The sequence below is a fragment of the Nyctibius grandis genome, chromosome 23 (genome assembly GCF_013368605.1).
Source record: "Nyctibius grandis isolate bNycGra1 chromosome 23, bNycGra1.pri, whole genome shotgun sequence".
Taxonomy (NCBI): Eukaryota; Metazoa; Chordata; class Aves; order Nyctibiiformes; family Nyctibiidae; genus Nyctibius; species Nyctibius grandis.
Window position 1 is genome coordinate 492031 of NC_090680.1, and position 24115 is coordinate 516145.

The following is a 24115-nucleotide window of genomic DNA, read 5'->3' on the forward strand; positions in this document are numbered from 1 at the left end:
GACAGCCCTCGCCGGAAGTGAGGCGGGAAGGGGCGGGGCTACGCCCGGAAGCGGAAGCGCGCGGCGGCCGCTCCGCTTTTCTGGGTGATGCCGCCAAAGCGGCGCCGACCGGGACCTTCTGGGCGGGCGGGGCTGGCGGTGGCGCGGCCTGACCGTGAGTGGCTGCGCGGCCGCGCCGGGAGAGAGGTTGCCGCTGGTGGCGGCGGCGGTTCCGCGCTGAGAGGGGCCCGGTGGAGGTGGCGGCGGGGTGGGAGCCGCTGACCGCTCGCCTGGCCGGCGGCCTCGCCCGCGGCGGCGCAGGCTGTCGGCAGCGCGGGCGGTGGGTCGCGGAAGGCAGCGCCCTCCTCCCGGGCAGGGGCACGACACCCCCCGCCCAGGGGCTGTGGGCGCCGCGGCTGCCGCTTGCAGCGCTTTGCTCCGCGTTCGGGGCCCGCCGTCCCCGCAGGGGCTGGGGCTGCCGCGGGAGGCCCCCGGGCAAGGGATGGCGGGGGGGGGGTATCCAGGAGGGGCTTGTGTGCACCCACTCCTGCTGCTGTTACCCCCGTGCTTAGGCCCCTGGTTTTGGCTGTTCCTCAGAGGGAAGACGCCGTTGTAGACGAGCTTTTGGTTGGAGCCAGTCTAACTGCTCTTGCCCTCTTGTGCGTTGCCTTTTTCCCAGCTCTTCATGGCAAAATGCGTATTTAGATGCTCTTACGGCTCTCCTTGTGCTAGTGTCAGCCCTCATTTCCCCTCAGTTTGAGTTCGGATGTTTGGTTTGTTTTTTCCCTAATGAATGTATTCTATCATTCACGTTTCGGAGTTACCACTTGTGGACGCTGTCTTTTCAAAATTATTATCAGTTAATGAACCTGTGAAAAGGGTTAAATCGGTGTGTATGTGGCAAACTGAAGTCACTTATGCGAGGGCGTTTGTGCTAGCTTAATTCACTCGTATAGTTTAGCAATTACAATGAAAACGTGGTCACCTAGGTGTTACGTGCTGGCAAGTGAAAAGTAAGTCTCGAGTTTGAGTCTTAGCCTAGCAACGGGTGTCATCTCAGCCTTTCAAAAAGAAAAAGGTGAGATGGCAAAATTCAGTCTTCAAATTCATTGGCCAGAGTTCAAATTTACATCTTTGCCCTTGCTTGCGAAGCCTTTTTGGGGGAAGGGGTTTTGTGCCCAAGTGCGTGACTGTAAGAACTGAGGCAATGTAAGTCTTGTTTGCAGTGCTTCAAGTCACTGAACTGCAGGCTTGTGTGATTTAGGGACAGGGAGGATGTTTTTGTTGGTTTGTTGGTACGTTTTTTTGTTTAGGGTTTGGTTTTTGGGGGGTTGTGGTGATTTGGGGGGGGTTGGGGTGATTTGGGGGTTCTTTTGGGGATTTTTTATTGTGTTTTTTTTTTTTTTTTAAGTACAACACAGGACTAGACCAAAACATCTGAAGGGATAGGTTATACGTACCCTGCTACAAGCTTGCTTTTTGTTTAGATAAAGGAATAATAATTTTCAGACAGACTTACAGTCCTTTCTACACTTGGGAATTTGTGTTCAGCATTTTCAAAATACAGGATCACAAGTCAGTTGGACCAATTTAATAAAGAAGGTGTTTTCTTCTTGTGCTGTTGGAAAAGGCTTGTCTTTGCAAGTATTCCACAAGTGTCTGCATTGCCTCTTTTGCATACAGATAGCAAAACTAGTGAGAAAGAGAGAGCAGCTGAGTCTGAAATCTGTTTTTCTGTTTTCTGCTTGCTGTAATTGCATTGCAGCCTTGGGAAAGGTCTGGCTCCACAGAAATTACTCCTAGTGAACAGCTGGTGACCTGGTTTGATTTTTCTTCCTTTAAAGCACCTGGAAGACTCCAGTGAGAATTGGAGTGTGACAAGTTAGCAGAGGGAGGGAGTTGTTGTTTCCATTCCATGGATCCCTTGGGTGCTCCTTCCCAGTTTGTGGATGTTGACAGTCTGCCAGGCTGGACTGACGCCTATGAGGCTAAGCAGCTGGACTCTCACCAAAATCCTGTTGAAAAAGCTCAAGTTGATGTTAGATCACCTTTTCCATACAGGAAAGACATCAATGCAAAAATAATCTTATGGTAAGTTCCATATGGCTCTGGTGTGTTTGTCATCACTTCTCCATTTACTGTTGGATCGAATTGACTCATGTAATAATTGCTGCTGTAGAATAAAGCCTTCAAGTCCTCTTTTCTTGCATCAAACATTACAGGTCTGAGAAGAAAATAATCTTTTTCTTCACTGTAAATCTGCAGGTCTGAGACTTGCTCCACTGTAGGTTATAAATTGCATGTTTATAGGCATTCCTTGACGCAGCAGACTGGAGCTGTGCTTCCTGCTGTCATGCTATGTGCTCAGTATCAAAGCCTAATTGGGCACTTTGAGACAAATTTTTAAATCTTTAAAAATATACTTGCTGTCTGCTGCTCTTTTTCCTTCTTTGCTGGCTTTATTCTGTTTTCACTTTTGTGGTTTAGATCAGTATTTCTTTCATGTGGTTCTTGTGACTTGCTTTGGGCACCTTTTTTTTTTTTTTCCCCCCTCCCCTCTCCATTCTCTGTTCTGTCTCCGTGGTTTTTTACCAAAATCTATTGATAGTGTGCTGAGGTGAACTTACTCCATCAGTTTTTGTTTCCTGTAACTCAGATACTCAAACCTGCTCTCTAAATGAGTAACTCTGTGTTAATCAGTATGGAGAAGGATATCTCAGGGGCACAGATTCGGGGATCAGTGTGAACCTCTTTCTGGTTAATACACGCAGGAAATGGGCCTGTTCATGGATTTCCTGAACCTGATTAAGTAAAGAAAGAGAGAAGTAAAAGGTTAAATGTCTCTTATGGCTTGGGTATAATAAATGTGTGCAATTTCAGCTGTTATTTGAATCTCTCCCTGTACGTGGGAATCTTTATTTCCCTTCCTATGCTCTTTGATCCCAAAGTCTCTAATGGCTGCTGCTGTGACAAAAAGCAGGTCAGAGTTCTGCTACTCCGTTGTCTCTTGTGCGTCTCTGCTTTGTTTATCTTCTGCATGTCTGATCCTTGAACAGCAGAATGAACACGATCAAATTGCGAGTTCACAATTTTGAAACAAAAGCAATGAAAACTTGGCTAGCTGCAGGGTGGCTCTAGATCCTCAGTGGTCTGAGGAAAAGCAGCAGAAAGGTGCCCTGGATAGTGTGGACGCAGACCGAAAAAAGTACATTGAAAAAATTGTTGATGTTTTGAAAGTAACGTACCGCAAGGACTGTCCTCTTCTCTCCAAGAGAGAATTCACTCTTTTTTTTAACGGATTACACTCCATCAGTTTAACACGCTGCTGTGCATGTTCTGCTGGCTACATAAAGGGCACCACTGCCTTTTCTGTGTTCATCACTGAGTTACTGCTGAGGCTGGGAGTTCTTAAGGAAATGACGGGTGCCGTGCTGTCCTTCTTTATCAGTAAGAGGCAGAGGATGATTTGCATGGTGAGCATGTCAGGTGACGCTATGCTATGTGGGCACTGGAGTATTGTTAATGCTTTTCCTTTAACGTGGCATTTCCTTGCTTGTCAGCACTTATTTGAGAATATCCTGCTCAATCTGACATGTAGCCTGTAATAAACTGTCTCCTTGTTTCCTCAGGAAAGGAGATGTAGCGTTACTGAACTGCACAGCCATAGTGAATACCAGCAATGAGTCTCTCACTGATAAGAATCCGGTATCTGAAAGTATATTCATGCATGCTGGGCCTGACCTGAGGGATGAACTCCAGAAGCTCAAAGGTAAGTGGCTGGAGATATTTTTATCTTATTGAAATATACTGTCCTTGCATAGTATAAAGCATCGGGATTTGGGCATAAACTAAAATCGAGGTACAGCTTTTTTTCCCCTCCCCTGCCCAATGTCTGGTGTTAATGTGAAATAAATGGAGGAAACACATGCCAGTCTAGTCTCTTTTTGCCCTTCGGGTTACAGATCATTGAAAATCTGTGGCAGATATTCAAGTTGCTGAGCCCTTACTTTGTGATACAGTAATTCCTATTGTTATCTGAAGCCACTTAGAGTAGTTTAAGCTATCAGAGCTTGTACTCGAGGGACCAGTCTTGTACATCTTCAGGTTTTGCTCTTTTCCTGTTCAGTGTGTGTACACTGTGGAAGACAGGAACTGAAGTTCACCATTGCAGAAATTAAATGGGTTCTAATATACACTTTGTGTATCCTCTTTCAGGCTATTAATATACCCACGCAGTCTTTCAGGAAACTATGGCAATAATAGATGGAATGATAAAACAATGCATGTCTAAATTAAGTCTTATTGACAAATTGTTTGGTTCATTTGCTTATTCTGCACAACAGATTACTGGAAAGTTACAAGGCCATCCCTAATGGAAAGCTATTCTGGAAACAGATAGTTTGCTTTGCCTAGATTCTTTATTAACAGAGTTTATGGCTGATAATGAGATTTACAAATACTCAACTTTATTCCCAGTGCCTGTTAGATGAAGAGTTTCCTTATTTTGAGTGTGAGGAACAAAGTTTATAGTTATCCAAGGTCATACAGAAGACTAATATAGTTTTCAGTTAAAAATTCACATTTCTATGAACTATGGTACTGAGCTGAATTTTGAGACCAAACTGATCCCTGATTAATACTGCTCACTTTTGGATAACAGCTCTATCTCCTTATCACATAGTAACAAAGCAGACAGAGCCATAATATTTCTCATACAAACTCTCAGTAGCTTAAACTGCAGCAGAATAGACATCCTCTGTTTTTATAAAATCAGGTTTTGCTGATTCAGTTTGCTTTTTGTGAGTAACCTGGAAGTAAAACGGGAGGAAGAGTAACTGTTTCATGGGAGATGGAAAAGTCAGTGTGCATCCTTTCGGTGGAAACAACTGTTAAAATACAGCAGGTGTTATAGAATAGTTAAGACCCTGCTATGTATGCCAGAACTCTTAAAATAAACTTGGGTTTCTTGTGTGCACTGTGAGGTGAGAAGAGAGGACCAACATTTCAAGGAGTCCTTAAAATTTGAGTTCTGTCTGCTCTGTAGGGAATTATTTGTAAAAGTTGGGCTTAGCTGCTTAAATTCCCTTTTGCCATGCTGAGTTATATGTAGTTTTGCATCCTCCACCCCTGTGGTGACACTGATGTCTTCTCTCTGTAATGCATTCTGCAGGTTCACAACTTCCTAAACATGACAGTTTCCTTTTAATCTTGTGACAAGAGCTTTTCAGAAATTGGTTCTTTTGTGACCCTCTACTGGCATGTCGTGTTGGGGAGGAAAGAGAGGCTGGCTTTGGCTTTTGTGCACCCTTAACGTGTTGCGGAATTGGAAGGGAGCTTAGTGAAGAAATTAGTTTATGGTTCTTTTGTCCCTTCTGCCTCCTTTTTGTGCTCTTTCCCATTTAACCTTGAACTTTTTTCATAGGAGAATGTTCTTGGGGGGAGGAAAAAGTGAAAATGTGTGGTCTTTGCTCTAAAGCTGTAAAATGGGTGCAGTAGCGATTTTCAGTTCTCTCCTGCTTTATTCCTACTGCTTGGTATATATTCATATTTCACAGACTCCAAGAAAAAAGTCGTGATCTTAAAGCATGTGACGTGCTGACCTTTCAAAAGCCTGTGCTTTCTTTAAGGCTCAGCTAACTTGTGCGTTCCTGGGAGCAGTGTGTAGTTTTGGCTAACACAGAAATACTACAGCCAAGGGTCCAGGCTTGCAGATGAAGTGCTATTGATTTATGTTTGCCTGTCAACACATACTTGTTGCAGTCTAATAAAGACCTTGTGTAACAGCAATGCATAGTAGTCCTCCAACTCCAGTGAGACTTTTTCTGTGCTTCACGCTTCATATGGAGGATTCAGACTTTCCATTTTAAGCTTGGAGAGAAAGCCGTTCTAACGTTTGAAATCTCACTGGATGAAAAATGAGATTTTGACTTTGTTCCCAGTTTTGCCACAGACCTTCACCTTGTGCAGCTCACTCTACTAGCTCACCTCACCCTGTATCTTCGAGCAGGAGTAAGACTTGCTGCTTATTTTAGCTTTATAGATTTTGTAGAGATCTCCAGGCAGAAGGCATTGGGAAGTAATAAGTGTGATGTAAGTGTAGTTAGAGATTACTGATGCTACATCTGGTTGTCTGAATTTATTAGTTTCCCCACTGAATTCACAACTATCCCTCAGTCAAACTTGCTTCATTCTTTTTCACAAGACAGTTTTTCATGCAGGCCTTTGCTTGTTCCTTTGAAGTTGCGTGACTTGGATGGACCATGGAGGAAGAATAGTAACTTGATATCTGATATATTGTTTCAGTTTTAGCTTCTACTTTTTCCATACTGTACTTATTAGTTGCTCTTTTGAGCTGAGGCGTCTTAAAGGATGTGCAGTAGTTCAGAAGAGTACGCTTAGTTTTAGTATGCTGTTATATTCCTTCTGATTAACCTAGAAGAAACAAGGTAGAGCTCTATAGAAGCTGATGATGTGATTTACTGGATCAAAAAGTTAACAAGATGTTAGCTTAAAGGCAATGTGTTGTCGCCATTAAAAAGACATGCTTAAAGTTTTGAGTAAGACAGATTCTCAACCTGGAATGTCTCTTGTCATAAAATATGCTTTCATGCATCCTGATAGCCTGCCTGAGCACCACAGGGAACAGAGAGGAGTGAGAGTGGTGAACACTCCTATTCAGTGGGCAGCTTCACAATTGACTTAAGCCAAGCCACTGGAGTCCTGCTGCCAGAAGGGTGGTCGCAGCTGCTTATTCACGTTTCATTCATTTTCGTGGGCATAGCAACTTATAAAATCAGGTTGAAAGCTAATCCAGTGAAAATATTGGTTTTCAACCAGATCAGAAAGCTGAAATGCAGCTGTACAAGCAGAAGGAAGAAGGTGGAAAATGCTTGTCGTTGAGGGTGGGGAAGAGAAGGACTAGAAGTATTTCTTCAGCCGTCCAGAACTGGAGCAGACTAGATTTGGATGAAGAAGGGAGAGTTAGCAGACTTTTCTTCCAGGTGCCGAAGTAAAACCAGACGTCAAACACAGTAGCTGTCGCTGGATTTTTCATTATCAGAGATGTATTGGCAAACTGAAGGGAATAGAGAGGTCTATGGATGTCGTCGAGGGTTCTGACAAACTGATTTCCCTTGCAAAAAAACTACAGAAGTATGACTAAGTTGCAGGGGATAGCCAAAGAGCAGCCAAAACCAAAAAGAGTTAAAGATGTAAAGTATGCTAGTATGCAGTAAGTGATCCTGGAGTATGTAACTGGAAGGTGCTGGGAATGGTATAATTAAATGTGTTGTTTGAGCTTCTGTGCCTTCAGACTAGAATCCTTGTCTGTCAGGAAAGCTGTGATCTCTGTGAGGATCATATTCCTGCCTTGTGGACACGAAGAAGGCTGCCTTGTTCTGGGAGCATAGATGAAACAAGTGCTTGATCTGTTCATTTTTACTAAGCAGCTGGTGGGTTTGATTGAGGGGGCTTGTCCTTTTATCCGAAAAGCGATCTCCCCAGACCAAGTTGTTAAATTCAGAAGGACTTTTTGTTGCTGGTTGTATAGCGTGTTTGTGCATCAGTTCTCTGCACAGTGTTAAATCATTTCTCCCTTTGTCTCTGTATGCAGCATAGTAAGCAGTGCAATTAAGACATTTCCTGCAATTTCTAGTTGTCCTTATATGGATAGTTTTAAAATTTAGAGGAATGAGCACAGCTCTCACCTCCTCAGCCTGGCTAGGCGATACTAAGCAGCTGTTATGAGATAGGATGCTGTTCTTAATGTATGATGTCTAAAACACAGACTTCTATATGTGAAATGGAGTTGTCTGGCTCTGGAGGAAGTCAAGGGCTCGAATCCTCCTTGCTCTCTTACCATGACATTGGCTTTTATCCTTGTGTTTATTTTTTTCAGGGTGCAGGACAGGTGAGGCTAAACTCACCAAAGGATTTAATTTGGCCGCGCGTTTCATCATTCACACGGTGGGACCCAAGTACAAGAGCCGGTATCGCACAGCAGCCGAGAGTTCTCTGTACAGCTGTTACCGCAACGTGCTGCAGCTCGCGAAGTGAGTGCACAGCTGGTGCGAGGGTTTGCTGTCCGTGGCACGTCTGTTCTAGATACTCGGGTCTGCACACAGGCCAAATGGCTGTGAATATCTTCTCACGTATACTGGATTTGCTTAAGGACATAAGAACGTTAGTGGCTTCATGATATGCTTCATGCATTTTGTTATCTGTGTTGCAGTGTAGATAAAATGTGGAGAGATCTGAGCTGGTTCAAGTCCTGAAACAGTGTAGCTAGAGCTGTGCAGCATTGGGTGACTTTGAGGAGAGGCACCATTGATATTTGCACTGGGCTTTGTGCTGCAAAAAGCTTTAAATGAGCTTGCTCAAGCCTGCAGCCGCATGGACACATCCACAGGCAGATCTGACTGCTGTATCAGTTCATAGATGCGGCCTCTCTGCCTTTGTACAACAGCCCCCTAAAATTCTGAGTCAGGGTGCAAGGTTATTTCTAAATCCACAGTTGCTGCAGATGGGTTTGTAGTTTTTCCTCTTTCATCTGTGGTATTTTCTACTTCCTCTTAGCTAACAGTTTTTTTGATCTTTCTGCTTTCTATTTTTCCGTGTTCTTTCCTGTATTCTCTTCTTCTGTGGCGGCTGTTGTAATGGTGGCAGTCACAAAAAATACCTGAACGAGAGCAATGTCAGAAAATATACTTAACAGTTTCTTAGGGCTGGGAAGATCAATTCTTCCAAGTCTGGACTGTGTGTTGCAGTGCAATAGTAACTGTTTCATAATCAAGATTACAGCTAAGGTTTCTAGTATGTGCTAGTTTTGTTCTGCTTCAGAAGTAACAAGCAAAGTCAGGTCTGGATTGAAACATGTTTAAGACAATTAAAAATTCTAGTAATTCTGCTTACTGAATTCTGAGTGCCTTTCAGTCAATCTATTCTCTAAAGTTGTCTACCAACTCTGAGCTTGCTCAAACTCCTCTGATGACTGTTGGCAACACCTCTGCTTTACTCTTCTAAAAATGTGGCACTCTGCTGGAAGCATACTACTGATCTTAAAGTATGTATCGCTCCAGGCCAATGGTTATCTGATCATACCTAGAATTGAGTAAGCCACTTTGGTCTGTGTCCAGACCTCTCAACAAAACAAGTGATAGGTGAGCTTCAGGAACAGGAGAACATTTGCAATAGAGAGCACCTTCTTCCCCTCCTTCTCCTCGCTGTTAATCCTATACGGGAAGGAAGGTATTTCTGAAAAGGATTGCAGGGAGCTTGAGGGAAGAACTTCTTCATACAGGATATGAGAAATTGCAGGAACAATGTAGCTGGGGTAGAAGGAGATATCTGAGAACAAATGCAAGAGGAAGCAGTGTGGAATCATTAATGGTTCCCCCCTTCTCTGCTTAGGGATGCATCTTGCCAGGAAAGAATCTTTCTGCACAAACCTGAAAGAGGATTGCTGCTGCCTAGAGGCAGGAAAAAAAGTACTGGTGTTACCTGCTGTGCTGACAGACATTTGTTCTCATCTGACCTTCTATTCATTTGTTTTTCTTTTTCTGAATTTCAGGGAACAGGCAATGTGCTCTGTAGGATTTTGTGTCATTAACTCTGTGAAAAGATGCTACCCCTTGGAGGATGCAACCCACATAGCACTGCGTAAGTTTGTTGGAAAGTGACATAAACTGGGTGGCAGTGTTCAGCAGATCGCTTACCTTGGACAGACTGCTGTTGATATGGGGAAACTTTTTTTTTTAGGGGGCTATAATTTGTTAGAGGCTGTAAAAAGGCAAGGCCTTCCATGGTTGGTCAGGAAATGGAGGATAAAAACAAAAGATCTTTTCTCTATTGAGAGGTTATCAGTAAAGATCCATGGGAATCTGTGCTGGAACTCGCAGTCTTCAATATATTAATTAATAACCTGGAAAAGATGCTGAGCAGTGAGGTGAGAGAGTTTGCTGGTAGTAGAAAATTGTTCAGAATAGCAAAGATGAGGCCTTACTGTTGAAGAGCTGTAGACAGACCTCAAGCAACAGAGTTAATTTCATCTGCCATTTTAGTGTTATCAGCATATCCAAATGTAGAGTGATATTCTTCCCCCACTGACCCACCCCATATGCTTCTGCGTTCACATGCAAAATGATGGGCTAATCCTAGGGAGCAAAATCTCAGGATTATAATAGTTCCGTGAAAACAACAGCTCACTGGAGTTCAAAACAGCAAGCTGAGTAAGACACAACAAAATTAAGAATGTTATGCTATAAATCTGTGTTTTGTCCATCCTTTAAAGCTGCACATTCAAAAAGAATATAGTAGAACTAGAAGTTGAGGGGGGCAACAAGAATAGGGAAAGGCAAGAAATAGCTAAGTAAGCTAAAGTCTTTTTCAGACTGGAATACACTGAACTTGAAGGGAATGTGATGTCTATAAACTCGTGAGTGGCATGGAAATGGTGAATAAGAATCAGCTGTTCACTGTCTTCTAAAATAAGAACCTTTAAACAATGCAAGTATGAATCAGGTTCAGAACAAACAAGGGGAAATGGTTATTAGGCTTACACTATGTTTTACAGAACTTCTTACCAAAAAGCATTGAAGATGCTAAAAGTTTTCAAACTTGTTTGGGTTCAAGAGGAAACTGTGTTAAAGCAAAAAATGAAGGCTACTAAAAACAAACCAGAAAATTTCCTAGGCTGGCAATGCTTAAAGAATAGAAAAGTGCTCAGAGAAGGATATGATATACTTGCCTGGTTCTTACTTTTTCCTGTTCTCTTTTGACTTTTTCATTTCTATTGGCCTGCTTCTGTCTCCTTTCCACGACCACCCAGTCCCTGGACCTTCCTGAATGGTACTCCTGCACAATTGGAAAGTTACTGCAGATGGAAGGAGTCTGACTGGGAGCTTGGTCACACAACTTTTTTTCCCCCTCAGCTGCAAAGGCTGAGGAACTTGACTGTGTCCCTGGATTACGCTAAAGCTTTGGGAGAGTCCAAAAAAAGTAATAGAGGAAATAAATTCTCTCATGATTTACAAATATAATTTTTTATATGCCTCTTTGGCATAGCTGACCCCAGCTGTGTGGCTGACTGTCTTGTAGCAGCTTCTGCTGTGGCTTGCTTATTGTCTCTTGCTTTCCTGATAACTTAGGGCACGATGGCTTGTTCTAGGAATATCTGGTTTTGGCAATTTGCACAGAACTCGGAAGGATTTGGCTTGATTTTGCAGTGCCATAGAATCGCATTCCACAGACTGAGGAATACCTAGTAAGCTAAAATCAGAGAGACGCTTTTTCTCTGAGAGTGGAGGTGGAACTTCCAATACGTCCAACAACCCACTTGGTGTGTTAAACTACCACTTAATCCACACTTGCATACAGCCTGTGGAGCTATTTTGTATGAGAAGAGAGATTTCTGTCTATTCTGCACTCTGACTTCCTCACTTTAGTCATGTGTGTAAATTTCTCCTGTTTTGCTAACTACATTTAATCTTATTCCCTGCAGGCACAGTTAGAAGGTTCCTGGAGATTCACGGAGAGACTCTGGAGAAGGTGGTGTTTGCAGTCTCCGAGCTTGAAGAGGTATCTCCTTGATGTTCATTCCACCAAAATTCATGTGCATGTTTGATCTTCTCTGCAGCAGTGTTGACTCCTGCATTGTAGAGCTGGACTTGGATTTCCACGTCAAATTACATAGACTTTTGGTCCCACAGCATCCTGCTGTCTCCTACTAGCACAGCATCTTTCCCAGTACTGTTTGTGCTCTTAGCAGTCACTATGGACATGGTCAGAATCTTTCCACTTCTGGCTTCTGTGTTCCTGAGCCATGAACAGAAGCTGATAGGAGAGGTTATAGCATGGAGTTGTGCTGGATGCTATCTGCCAGCCAAAAGGGAAATTCCTCATACAAGATTTCCTCCTTATGCAATGCTGCTTCTCTTGTGCTTTCAGAAGGCCAGTTGAGCATGCCAACAGATCACCTACAAACATCTTAAACATTGCTTGCTGGCTTGTTGAAATAACAAGCTTGACATTTAATGATCTGTGTTCAGACGGATGCTAGCAGTTTGAACATGGACTTCTCTTGTATATCAGACTTGCTAATGGCTGTTTCTGGGCAGAGCACCCTCTGTGTTCAGGTTCTGTGACATCTGGATGAGGAAAATGACTAACTAGTTAGGGGTTCTAAAGCTGCTAATCAGCTGGAGAGAGCACATGAAATATTACAATGTTCAGTAGAGATTTTTCACTGTTTTCCTCCATGTGGGGAGGGTTTCTCTTGGCTGGTTGTTGCTTTTTATTTTTTCCCAGTCAGATCACTAAAGGTGATCTGTGCAGTGGTGCATCTCAATATAAGCAGCCTTCACTGAAGTCTGTCATCCGTGCATATTGTAACTTCATTACAAAGCTAAAGTGCCTGCAATCTACCTGAGTTCATGCAGGTTAAAGCAGAGTACTCTCAAGGTCATTTCCCAGCATGGCAAAAAAAAAAAGTTAACCTTTTTCAAGGTTATCTGCCTTTATTGCCAGGTAGCAGACCAAAATAAGCCATTGAGGGAAGTGGTACTTTGCCTCCAAACCTCTGAGAAGGTCCCTGCCACAAGGGCAGGCGTTACTTAACTGAAGAGCAAGGATGCGTGATAGACCTTCACGCATTTTTCTTATTTGTAGGCCACTTACCAGAAGTTGCTGCCTCTGTATTTTCCAAGATCGTTGGAAGAAGAGATACAATCCTTGCCTTACCTCCCTGCAGATATTGGCAATGCGGAAGGGGAGCCTGTAGTACCAGAGCGGCAGATCAGGATTACTGAAAAGCCGGGTGTTCCGGACGGTGAGTTCTTAACTGAACTTTGGAATAAGTCTCTCTGTGTGGAAGTCAGTGGAAAAACAGAATAGGCAGGCTTCTACCCCACCTCACCTAAGGCAGGCTATAAGGAAGACAGTTGTCAAGCTGCCTCGTTGGCTTCACGTGTAACACACAGTACCACAGCAGTAACTTCTGCTTTCTGCCTCGCTGTGTAGTGGCATGGTTAGAGGATGTGGTAGAGCTGTTGTTCATCTCTTTCTTGAGGAGGAGAGGTGGAGTAGTTCATTCCCTTTGCAAATTTTCTCCCAAGGTGATTAGGAACTTTGCAGGTGTTTTTGCAGAATCTTGTGCAGCCTGCAATTTAAAAAGGCATTACTGTTAATGGTCTAGCAAAATGTTGCTTATATATTAGCAAATGTTGTCTCAAATGGTAAGATTCTGTTGACACAGCACATGCATCAAAATAGTAGATGCTCAATGAAAACTAGGAGAAAGTACCTAAAAGGTAGAGGAACTAGATCAACCCAGAGATCACTATTTGGGAAATGGCTGTCAAAGCTCAGTTAAAAAAGTCTGCTTTGTAAAGACGTTGCCTGGATGTCAGGGTTGAGGAGCTGAGATATGTAGGGCAAAACAATTTAATATATAAATGGGCATAGCTGGCACGTTCTGCCTTATTTATTAAGCAGCGCTGTGAAAGTTCTACACTTCTTCAGGCAAAGCCTTAAACCATCAAAAGCAGATAACTTGGAATGGGTTTCAAAGGTTTTCTGCTTTTGCATAGCCAGTTGGGATAAGGCTGAATATGCAAAGAGGATACAGACAACTTAATTTTCCTGTTCACAGTTTGATATCTCCTGTACCTGCTCCTGCTGATCAGATACCAATCTCTCTTTTCCTGTCCAAAGTGCTGCTCAGAGTGGTATTTGCAGCTGTGGCTGATCAGTGTGAGGCATTAAACCTGCAGCTAATAATTTGTGAAATTACTTGTATTCCGTATGTAGGAGCCAATGGGTGTAGTGGAATCCTGCGCTTTTGTCCCATTGTTACTGTAGCATGTCACACTAAAACTGGGAAACTCGATTCCCATCCAGATTGCCCAGAGAAGCGATGCTAGAAGCCTTCTCAACATTCCTTGATCACATCAGTGTCCGTGGAGCATTCTGGTGTTGTCATCAGCAAGTGAACCTGTGCTCTTGTACTTCATCACACAGTCGTATTGTAAAGAATACAATAAAAACATTTAAACTCAGGTTACCACCAGCTCTACAGCATCTACTCAAGCAGTGTCAATGATATAAAAGTGAGCCCTTTCTACAGTACAGCTTCTAAACTGAATAAAGCTGCAGCGTCTGTACTTCTGCATACTTATTCCCCCCCCTATGACAAGTAGGACAACGGTAAAGCCCAAGTCTCTCTCTCCAGACCTTATTTTCTGAGAGAGTTAACCGTTATCCCTTTGTTACAAGCTGATGACTAGGACTTGCCCAGTTAGTTTCCAGGCAAACCAACATTTTAAGGGAGTCCGTAGTTGTCAGTCACATGCTATGATCTGTCAGTGATACCAGTGAGATGTCAGAGCCGCATCGTGGTACGTTGTGGTTTTTGTGTTAGTTTGTAGCACGATGACCGTGTCGGCTCGCTGAGGGGTGTAGCAGTTCATCAGCAGCATTGCCGTCTTGTACGCAGCTTGAACATTTTATGCTACCTTTGTTTCTACTGCAGATGCTTCAGATGAAGAGGGTCTGGAGGCAGATCTGTCTTTCATTGGTTCCCATGCTTTTGCCCGCATGGAGGGAGACGTTGATAAACAGAGACGCCTCATCCTTCAGGGACAGTTGTCAGAGGCAGCACTGCAAAAACAGCATCAGAGGAAGTGAGAATTTCCTTGTCCGTGTGAATGTTTGGGGTTGGTTAGCTGTGCAGAGGACCAACCCTTATGATGATTTTATTATCTCTAAAGCCTAATCTTCTGGCAAGGAAATACAGATAAAGCCTGGTGTCACCCTGGATCGCTATGGTAGCCTCTTTGACCTGAAGGGAAAAGGGAAGGGGCAGTAGGACTAAAAGGGAAGCCAGTAACGAACCCACTAGCATGCCTAGTGCATCCAACCAGTTGGCTTGTCTCTTTGCCACGAGATGTCACTGTGTTGTCACTACAAAAAGTGGTGGTTACCTGCTTTCAATGCTGCCCACTTGCTCCTGAGGCTCTGGGCAGATAGCAGAACACTTTTCCTCTGTCTTTCAAAACAGAAAGATAAATGAATGCTGAGGCTTTTTTCCTCCCTCTCCCTCCCCCCTGTTAACCCTAACGTGCATGATCACTTTCTTAGAAGCCAACTTGATAGTTGCTCCATAGGTCAGAAACCCCCAACATTAGAGAGAGGGCTCAGTCAGAAAGAGCTTGTTTTGTCCTTCCCTTCCCATACACCTCTTCAGACTTCTCATGCTAATCCAAAAGGGCATTAGATCTGACCAGATGTTTTTAACTTTCTAGTTACAATCGCTGGCTGTGTCAGGCAAGAGCTGAAGACCTCTCTGATATTGCTTCTCTTAAAGCCTTGTACCAGACAGGTAAGTTCAGGGTACATGGCTCATGTATATTGTCTTAAGGTAAAAATACAAAATAAGAATATAATATTTTCTTTGTACTTGAGTATACAATACATCATTGTTATTAAGCTCGAAGCCTGGCCAAGAACTAGGCAGCATCTCTGCAGTAAAGCAGGAATTCTCTCTGGATTGGCTTTGAAAGACTGTGATAAACTCCAAGACTGCTCTGCTTTAACAATCTGAGGATACATGCATATCCTGAATTATCTGTAGCTTTAGATGTAAATCAGTACTGTTAGATTAAGCCAATGCATAAGGTGCTCTGTATGAGATAATTCAGACCAAAAGATGAACTATCTCCACCCTTTTGTTACAAAGGAATGAATGTTGCTTTCGGATGATTAGTGTAGAGAATAAGCAGTTACCAAAACAACTTTTAATACAACTTTCCTAAACAAAACAGCTTGCTTTATTTCCCTCGGGTTAGGTATGTGTTGCTCTCCTCTGTCTGTGTCTCCTACTACTAGTGGCTGAGTACCATGGGCAGCACATCTTGCAACCTTGAGTTCAGTAGATGGGGAGATTAGGGGGACAGTCAACAACCTGATGGAGAGTTCAGTGGAAGAAAATAGCTGCAAGGTCCTTGCAGCCTGGGAAGCAGAGATGGAGAACCCGTAATCTTCAGTTCACTTTTACTCTTTAGGTAGCAGCATACTCGGACCTAAAAACTTGCCATAGTCCCAATGGCTTATTGCTGCTTTGCACCACGACAGGGAAAAACATGCAAATAGTCAGGTTCTCAGAAGCGTAGCTGTGTTTCTGCAGAGAAAGTCTGTTGAGCGCTTTGGCTGATATCTTTGGCCTCCTGAAAATCCCGATACTTACCTTGGTCTTTGTGCAAATATCAAGGCTGTGTGATACCTTCTACTCAGTTGCTGCAATTTTAAATTCTTTTCTTTGCCTTAGACGAGGCTCTGTGAGCTGCAGGTGGCCCATAAGGTGTGCTCTGGGAATCTGTGTGTTAGATTTCAGAGCTTTTTTTTCTAGGAAGAAGTTTGCTTTGATGGTAGAACTGCAAGTGAAGGTTTTCTTAAAAATAAAAAACGTTATTACTTGAGATTTAGATAAATGTGGAGTATACAGGAAACATAAAATTGCAGTGCTTAAAACTTAAGTTTCTGGGATGTGATGCACCCTTCTTTTTTTTGAAACAGAATAGCTACTGGTATAGTGACAACAGTAACTCTAGTGTTGTCAAGATGGAAACTAGATGCATTGCAAAAATTCTGAGCTGTGGCTGATCCTTCCTAATTTGAAAGGGACCAACTCCAAAACCTGGCATGACTTGAGAGAAGTTGTGAGGCATATTTTTCTTTTCTCGTAGGTGTGGATAACTGTGGTCGCACAGTGATGGTGGTGGTTGGAAGGAATATCCCTGTAACATTAATAGACATGGAAAAGGTAAGGCTTTGTAAAACTAGAGTTGTGTAGGTTGAACATGAATATTCGGGATGTGAAAGTCTGATTATAGGGTTAATTCAGTGTTAGTACTAGAAACATCTGTAGAAGACTTAAAAGAGATTAAATAGAAAGTATTTGTTGGCAGATAAAAATTTGTTCCCTTATAAAACTTTGTGTGTTGAGGCAGCTTTTCTTGAGGAGTAACTGGACTATTTTTAGAGAAACAGGCCTAACTGGACTCCTTTTTCTTCTCAAGAAGAGACTTGGCCTGCTTCTGTAACTGGCAAAGCATGAAGAGTGAAATGTAACAAGTCAAATTAGATTTTCATGAAAACAGCAAGAATTTATCTCCATCTTGTGAGGTCAGCTAGACAAAAAAGACATCTATTAGGGTAAAGTTGAAGACTTGGAATGTTCATCTTGCTTTTATAGCTCAAACATGCCACACAGCCTCATGATTCGTGATTTGTGAATGAATTAAAGGAAGCATATTAAAATGTAATGCAACTGTAAAAGAGTTCTTGACAAATATACATTTCATTTATTTCTGTCTCAGGCTCTTCTGTATTTCATCCACGTCATGGATCATATTGCAGTGAAGGAATATGTCCTGGTGTACTTCCATACACTCACAAATGATTACAATCAACTAGATTCTAATTTCTTGAAGAAACTCTATGATGTTGTTGATGCCAAGTGAGTGTCAATAGGAGGAGAACCCCTTCTAGTCTTCCTCTGTGCTGTGCAAATGTTTGTCATTCCTTGTATCTGGCTTCCTATTTATTTGTGAGAGAGTTCTGCTGGGACAAAGACCTAAATAAATGACAAAGGCAAGAGGAAGGAAGATAAGTTTTCTTTCCTTCTCAGAACCATCTGTCAAACCAGGAAGTTCAGTGCTCTGCTGTCTCCCTTCTGGAGAGGTATAGTGGGTGTCTTGTCTGTCTCTATCCAGAGGTGGAGCTTCTGGAGCCTGACATTGTTAAAAGTATGTTGCTGGTTGTGAGGGAAGAGGCTTGGGTAATGTTGGCAGTCATAACTTGTCCGTAACTTTCACTGTCCACATGAAACACTACAGGCTATGATGTCTTTACCTGAAAAACAATCATTCTGCTTTTTTTCCCCTTTACATTTATTTTTATGGCATCTGCCCTTATATTAGATCTGACTTTGTAATATTACATCACAGGCATTTAAGCAAAATTATCTGTGTTTTGACTGTTATGTTGTGCAGGTGAGCTTAATTAGAAGTCACTTCTAAAGAGTTTTTTCTTTCTTTAAACCAGGTACAAGAGGAACTTGAAGGCACTTTATTTTGTCCACCCAACATTTCGTTCAAAGGTGAGGTACATAGTACAAAAGAAAAGAATGTTTTGTGTGTTGGCAGGGTAGCATGTAAGATCATAGTATGAGGAACATGGAGGTATATAGAAGACTTCCAAAATTATAGAAGACTTCCAAAATTAGGCAGTATCTTCTGGATCCACGGTCAGAACTTGAAATTCATCCCCATCTTTCATCTAGCTGTAGTCTTCCAACCTTAGTGATAAGCTGAACCCCAATGCAGTGCAGCTGTCTGTGCCTTGTTTTGCATGTGCTCCTAAGGGAGAGAGGTGGAAGCTTTATATCTTGCTTCTTTCAAAGATAAATATTTTGTCCTTTTTCCTGCTGTCTGGTTGGCAGGATGACAAGCCATGACCAAAAACACTTAGAATTCTTTTTTGTGTAGTTCATTTCATGGGTGTTTCACCTCTTCTCTCCCCACAAGAGGTCTTGCATGTGTGCTGCATATCGCTTGAGAGCTGCCCTGGTGAAGGCAGAGCGCCGTGTGTCAAGCAGCAATGAGATGAGGCAAGATTATAGTGTAGAGTAGCAAAGAAAGGTGGCAAGAATGCCTCTGTGACATGGAGTGCAGAAAAATCCTGTTAAGCCTTCAGGAGATGAAAAACTGAACTTGTCAAGCAGTAAGATACTATCCTTGACTATGATCTGTGTGGGGCAACAGAAGATGGAGCTCGCTCCCTTCCTTCTGTACTTCATATACACTGCTCATATTGCAGCAGTATGAGTACTTCAGATGAACTGTCAGCAGCAGCCCTTCCTAAAACTTTTGTTTGTCTTGTTGAAAGAGTTAGAAATGTGATCCTCCATGTTCACATCAGATTAACCTCTGTGTTTATTCTGCTTTTTGCTGACATTGATCAAATCTGAGAAAATTATACGCCTGCAAAAAACATCTGTTTGCACATGTTCAGCAAGAATTTCTTTGCTAAATTTCCAGAGTCCTTTCTTTTCGTGTGCCCAGCTGGGACAGCATGAGACTTAGAGCTTCCTTGTTTTTATGTAGATGAGACTGAGTCTTCCCAACAGCATACCTTCCAGTTTCTGTCAGAATATTAATTATTCCCACAGGGTACAAATCTGAGGTCTGAGTGCTAGAATGAGAGCTTCCAGCTCTGATGCTCCTGAAGATGTAGGAGCTGGCATAGAACATCACTAAGGTCACAAAGTGGAATGGAAAAGTTGACACTAGGAAGTGCTACTGTTTTAGATTCCCAGCAGCACTTTATCTACCTCCTCTCTTACCATGCATTTCTATTTGGTTGAGAAACAGGTGGGGGTGTTTTTTGTTGGAGGATGAGAACTTGTGTTCACCAGTTCATTGCCATCTTCTCTGTCCCTTTGGGAACTTCAGTGAGACTCGACAGATCAGTGGAGTCAGTAGATAGTTGGTGGGAAGCAGGGAGGGTGAGAGACATAAAGCTCTCTAACTTGCTGGAAATGTTGGTTTGTATCCTATTCTAGCAGCACAGCTGGAGGCAAAAGAGGATGTGTGTCCATATCTTTCTGCCAAGCCTTTTCTGTAACTGAAAGGCAAGTGGGATTGCTGCTAGCTGTTGCAGAGACCATCAGCTTGTGATACATGATGGGGAATATGCAGCAGAAAGTCCTGGTGGAGAAGCTGGCTGCTAAGCGGGGAATGATTTTTCTGTCCCCTCCTTTGTTGGCAGTTTCAGGGCTGTTGTCCCTGTGGAAGACTGATAGCCCAGAAGCCTCAAATCCCTTAAAAAATGTTTGGCACATTCATTTTCCTACTTGGAGCATTGACTTCCTTCCCTAGAAATAGTGGAAAATACCCCGTGTCTCAAATGTAGGAGGAAGGCTTGTGCATTCATGCAGCTTTCCAAACCCATCACCCTTGTACATGTATCTCATCTGTAAATCTCTGATATAAATGGTCCATTTCACTGCAGTGTTGAATCCTGGCACAGTGGATGTCTGCTATCTGTTAGAGTCTGACCTAAAAAGGATCAAGGCTTTTCATCGTGGCTCTTGGAAACTCCTGTGTTCCTGGAAAACAAGCATAGTTCTGAAAGTGCTTCATAGTGCCAACAATGAGTCTGTGTGGCTGGATCTGAAACAATCTCACCCAGAGAAATTCTGTTTTCATAAATTTAGTAAACTTTGCTGTGAATCAAGAATGTTTCAAAACTGAAACATACCGGAATACTCAAATTAGATATTCATAATCATCATAATCTTTACATTTATCATGAACAATTTTTGTCTTGTTTTTCTGTAACAGTCATAAAAGCAGTTTCTGGAGATCAGAAAGGCAAAGGGATGAAAATGCTTCTGTTGGATATAGTCAAATAGGTCATATTCTGAGCTGGCTAAACTGGAAGTGAAAATGAGCCACTATACAGATAGTTTTGTGAAAACAAACAGCAGAATAGCTGTCACTCTTGTACAGTAGAGAGGGACCTTAAACTGGCAGCTGGGGAGGAGTGAGTGTGGAGTCAGAAAACACTAGCTTGAAAGCTCTCAAGACAGTGGTTGCTAGCAGTCAGTGGTGTGTAATTCCCAACCTTGTGTTGTTGCCATGATATTAGTGTTTCAGGTTTAACTTAAGCCTGTTTAACTATGGAGTATTATGTTGAACTTGAAGGTTTTGAAACAGCACCATCTTCATTTGTTTTTGTTGGGGTTTATTTTCAGGTCTCGGCATGGTTTTTCACTACCTTTACAGTCTCAGGGCTAAAGGACAAACTCCACTATGTGGAAAGCCTTCAGCAGTTATTCACAGCCATACCCCCAGAACAGATTGATCTCCCCCCTTTCGTCCTCGAGTATGATGCCAGGGTAAGTGCCTTCGTGTGGCAGCCATCAGTCTGTGCTCCTCAGTGTCGTTCTTGTGCTTCCCCCATTCTGCTCTGCAAGAGCTTTAAAGGGGCTGACTTCCACATCTTAAGAATGGGGAGAGAAAGGGAGGATTCCTGGAGAGTTTAGTTGTTCTTCTGTGAGTAACAATTTTAATAAATTTTCTTTTCTACATCAGTCCAAGTACAGGGCTTGGCTAAGAAGCAGACTCCTTTCCCAGTAGAGCAGTCTCCTATGTGCGTGAAAGGCAAGCTACCTTTCTTCAGCCAAGAACTGTAACATAACACACTAAGAGCCTGGGGACAAGATAAAATTCATGTTATACCTGCTATACACCTTACACTGATTGCAAAAAAAAAAAAGCTATCTGTGTTTCATCTTCCCCACACTACATATCAACAAGCATGCAGGAAAAAAAAAAAGTGGGGAAAAATGGAACTGTAGCAGGGTGCCTTGCCTTTGGTGTTGGTCCCTCTCCCTTCTCCCTTCTCCATCCCAGGTCTCTACCCAAATAGTGGAACGAATATGGCTTGCATTGGCCAAATCATTCCACAGAGTATGTGCTGTAACGACAAAGTAACAGCCAGAGCTGTGTGTCTGTGTAGGTAACTTTGTCCTGAACTGTGTGACTGGCTGTGCTAGCATTTGTGGCTTCCTTGCATCACAGCTTTGGCTTAATGGCAAAATTTTAACCTGCACTGTTTCCTTAAAACAGAGGCAAAACCAGGCTGGTTTTGCCTGGTTACCAGCACAGTCCTCTCCTGGGTGAATTGTGGCAGTCACCGTACTCGTGGAAGACAAAGCCAGGAGTACCTGTTTATTTCTGCCTTTGTGTCATGATCCATTGCACCAAGGTGTATTGGAGAAGACTTCTGTTCAACTGATCATTCTGTTCTCATTGCAGGAAAATGGGCCTTACTATTCTTCTTACCCTCCATCCCCTGACTTGTGATCTGCAGTCCTGCGATGCTGCTGGTTTCCCATGGATCCAATGACCTGATGCCTGCCAAAACCTGTGCATTTGCCCATGTACAGAATTCAGAGAGAGGGTTTTCCTCCCCCAGCTCTGGTATTTTTTTACTGATGAGATATTTTCAAGCACTCAAGCAATCAGAGAACTTTATGCCACTGTGAACTGTACAACTATTTCAAATATATTTATCCAACTGAAAAGTTGATTTAAAGATCACTAGGTGCAATTTATTTCGGTGGGTTTTTTTTTTTTTTTGAAGCTGTTACATTTATTTCTGAACAGACTTTCTCTTTTCTGGGAAATCTGTCAAAAGCACTCGATCATGTTTTTAACTATTATAATTTCCCAGCTCCATTTGTAATACCCATTTCTGAGTGGTCTGTACAAATATTGTGCAGTACCAGCCTGACCCCTTGCTCATCATATGGTCTCTGTGTTTCACATCTGATTACTTGCCCTTTCTGTTACTGCTGATTACTTTGGTCTTGACCCAGCAAAAGTATCTGGAATTGGGAATGCCGTGTCTGCAGGCTGAACGAAGCACTACAGCCAAGCCAGGATTACTGTAAGACTTAGTACCATAAATGCTAGGTGAGCTCGGAGCCTTGATGAAGTCCCTGTCAGTTATCATTGGATGATGTGACGTGTCAAGATGCCACTACCCTCCCAGTAAGAATAAAATTGAAAAGCATTTGTGGTTTCTTTTCTCTAACTATAGTTTTATGTTCTCCTTTGACATGGCCAGATGTGTTTGTATGGTAAATGAATGCCATCTGCCTGAAGTATGCATGGAGGGGAGGGGGAAACAGTAACTCCAACCCCAACCTCTGGTAGCAGAGATTGTTTCTTAGAGATATCATTGTCCCTTTTATTTCCAGCTACATTGACACTCGCTGATTTTAGTTAGACACAATACATGTAAGAGAGCTCTGCCACAGGATACTTAGAGAACTGGAGGTGGAAAGTTTTTCAGCCTTCCAACAGAGAACTAAAAGAGGAGGGAGAAGGCTCCCTTGTAAAACATAATCAGGGATGGAACATAAACAGAAGGATGGAATCCCTGGTAGGAAGAATGTCATAACAGTACTGAATATGAACATGATGGTATGATTTTCATGTTTTCCTTGTTCTGCCACTTCTGCAATAACTACCTTTTTTAAGCATAAGCAAAAGTCATCGTGGGATATCTTAGAAAGTGTTTATTCACACCCATTGACTTAGTGGGAAAGAGATCTCTCTCTCCTGTTTATCTCAACAATTTACAGTATCTTTAAACAGGAAAAAAATCCTCCCATGGTCTTGGTCATCTAATTGCATGTCCCAGTTTGTGTTTGCAGACTGAGAGTTTGCGCTTTTGTAAGTTAGGAGTACAGTGAAAGATGGGCCATGAGTTTCCTTTCTTTCCTACGTTGGCCTCCTGGCTCAATGTTGTGTTTGTACTCCACATACCCTCACATGTTGGTATGTCAGTTACAGATGAAGATAATCACTTGGCTGATGCTTATACAACATATAAAAAGCAAATGGTTTTGCTTTTTAAGTGTCCCCCAGGGTCCGTGTGTGGTTCCATTACCAGGTCCAAGGTGCTGCTAAAAGCTGGAAACTGTAGCACAGTGGAAAACCACCTTGGTGCTAATATTTGAGTGTTGCACCTCATGGTCAGTTCACATGTGATTCTTTCAGCATTTTTCTGGGGGTTTTTGAGAGAAGGGAATAGCAGCAGTCTCTACGGAGCAGCTACCACCTGTCCCTGCCTCCTCTTTTCACCTAGCTGTTTACAGCTGCCCTTGTCTAGTGACTTTTATAGCCAGCAATGAATTTTCCATGCTTCTCTAACGATTTGTATGGCTTTCCACCCCCAGTAACCATCTGCTGTTTTTCACACCCGTGGCATTTTCAGTGGGGCCGTTGCAGAATAAGCCAGGGCCCACTTAACAGGCAGATTAAAGGTGATTCAGAGCACGGCGTGAAAACCAAACTCTCGGCTTCACAGTTCTCAGATGGTTTCTGTCCCTTTAGCTCACAGATGGCTCAGGGTCATTAAACCTGAACAGTTCTTCTTAGGACTCAGGCTGCACGTTTCTTAAACTCTAGTCCAGTCATTTTAAGAAATGACTTGGCTCAGTAAAGTGCGAATCCGCCTACAGAGAATTTGCAAAGCAAAAAGGAGATCTTGGCACTGTGCATCTTAT

The 24115-nt window shown here is 42.7% G+C and overlaps 1 protein-coding gene across 1 annotated transcript; it reads left to right on the forward strand.

Moving 5' to 3' along the window:
- The first annotated feature begins 42 nt into the window (after positions 1–42).
- Positions 43–22614, forward strand: GDAP2 (ganglioside induced differentiation associated protein 2). The gene is made up of 14 exons (XM_068417407.1): positions 43–154; positions 1824–2070; positions 3609–3748; positions 7877–8030; positions 9548–9636; positions 11477–11553; positions 12643–12802; positions 14504–14654; positions 15276–15352; positions 16716–16792; positions 17349–17488; positions 18076–18130; positions 20789–20932; positions 21855–22614. Exons 2-14 carry the CDS (start codon positions 1895–1897, stop codon positions 21900–21902), a joined length of 1488 nt encoding a protein of 495 aa, XP_068273508.1. The 5' UTR covers positions 43–154; positions 1824–1894; the 3' UTR covers positions 21903–22614.
- Positions 22615–24115: the final 1501 nt, after the last annotated feature.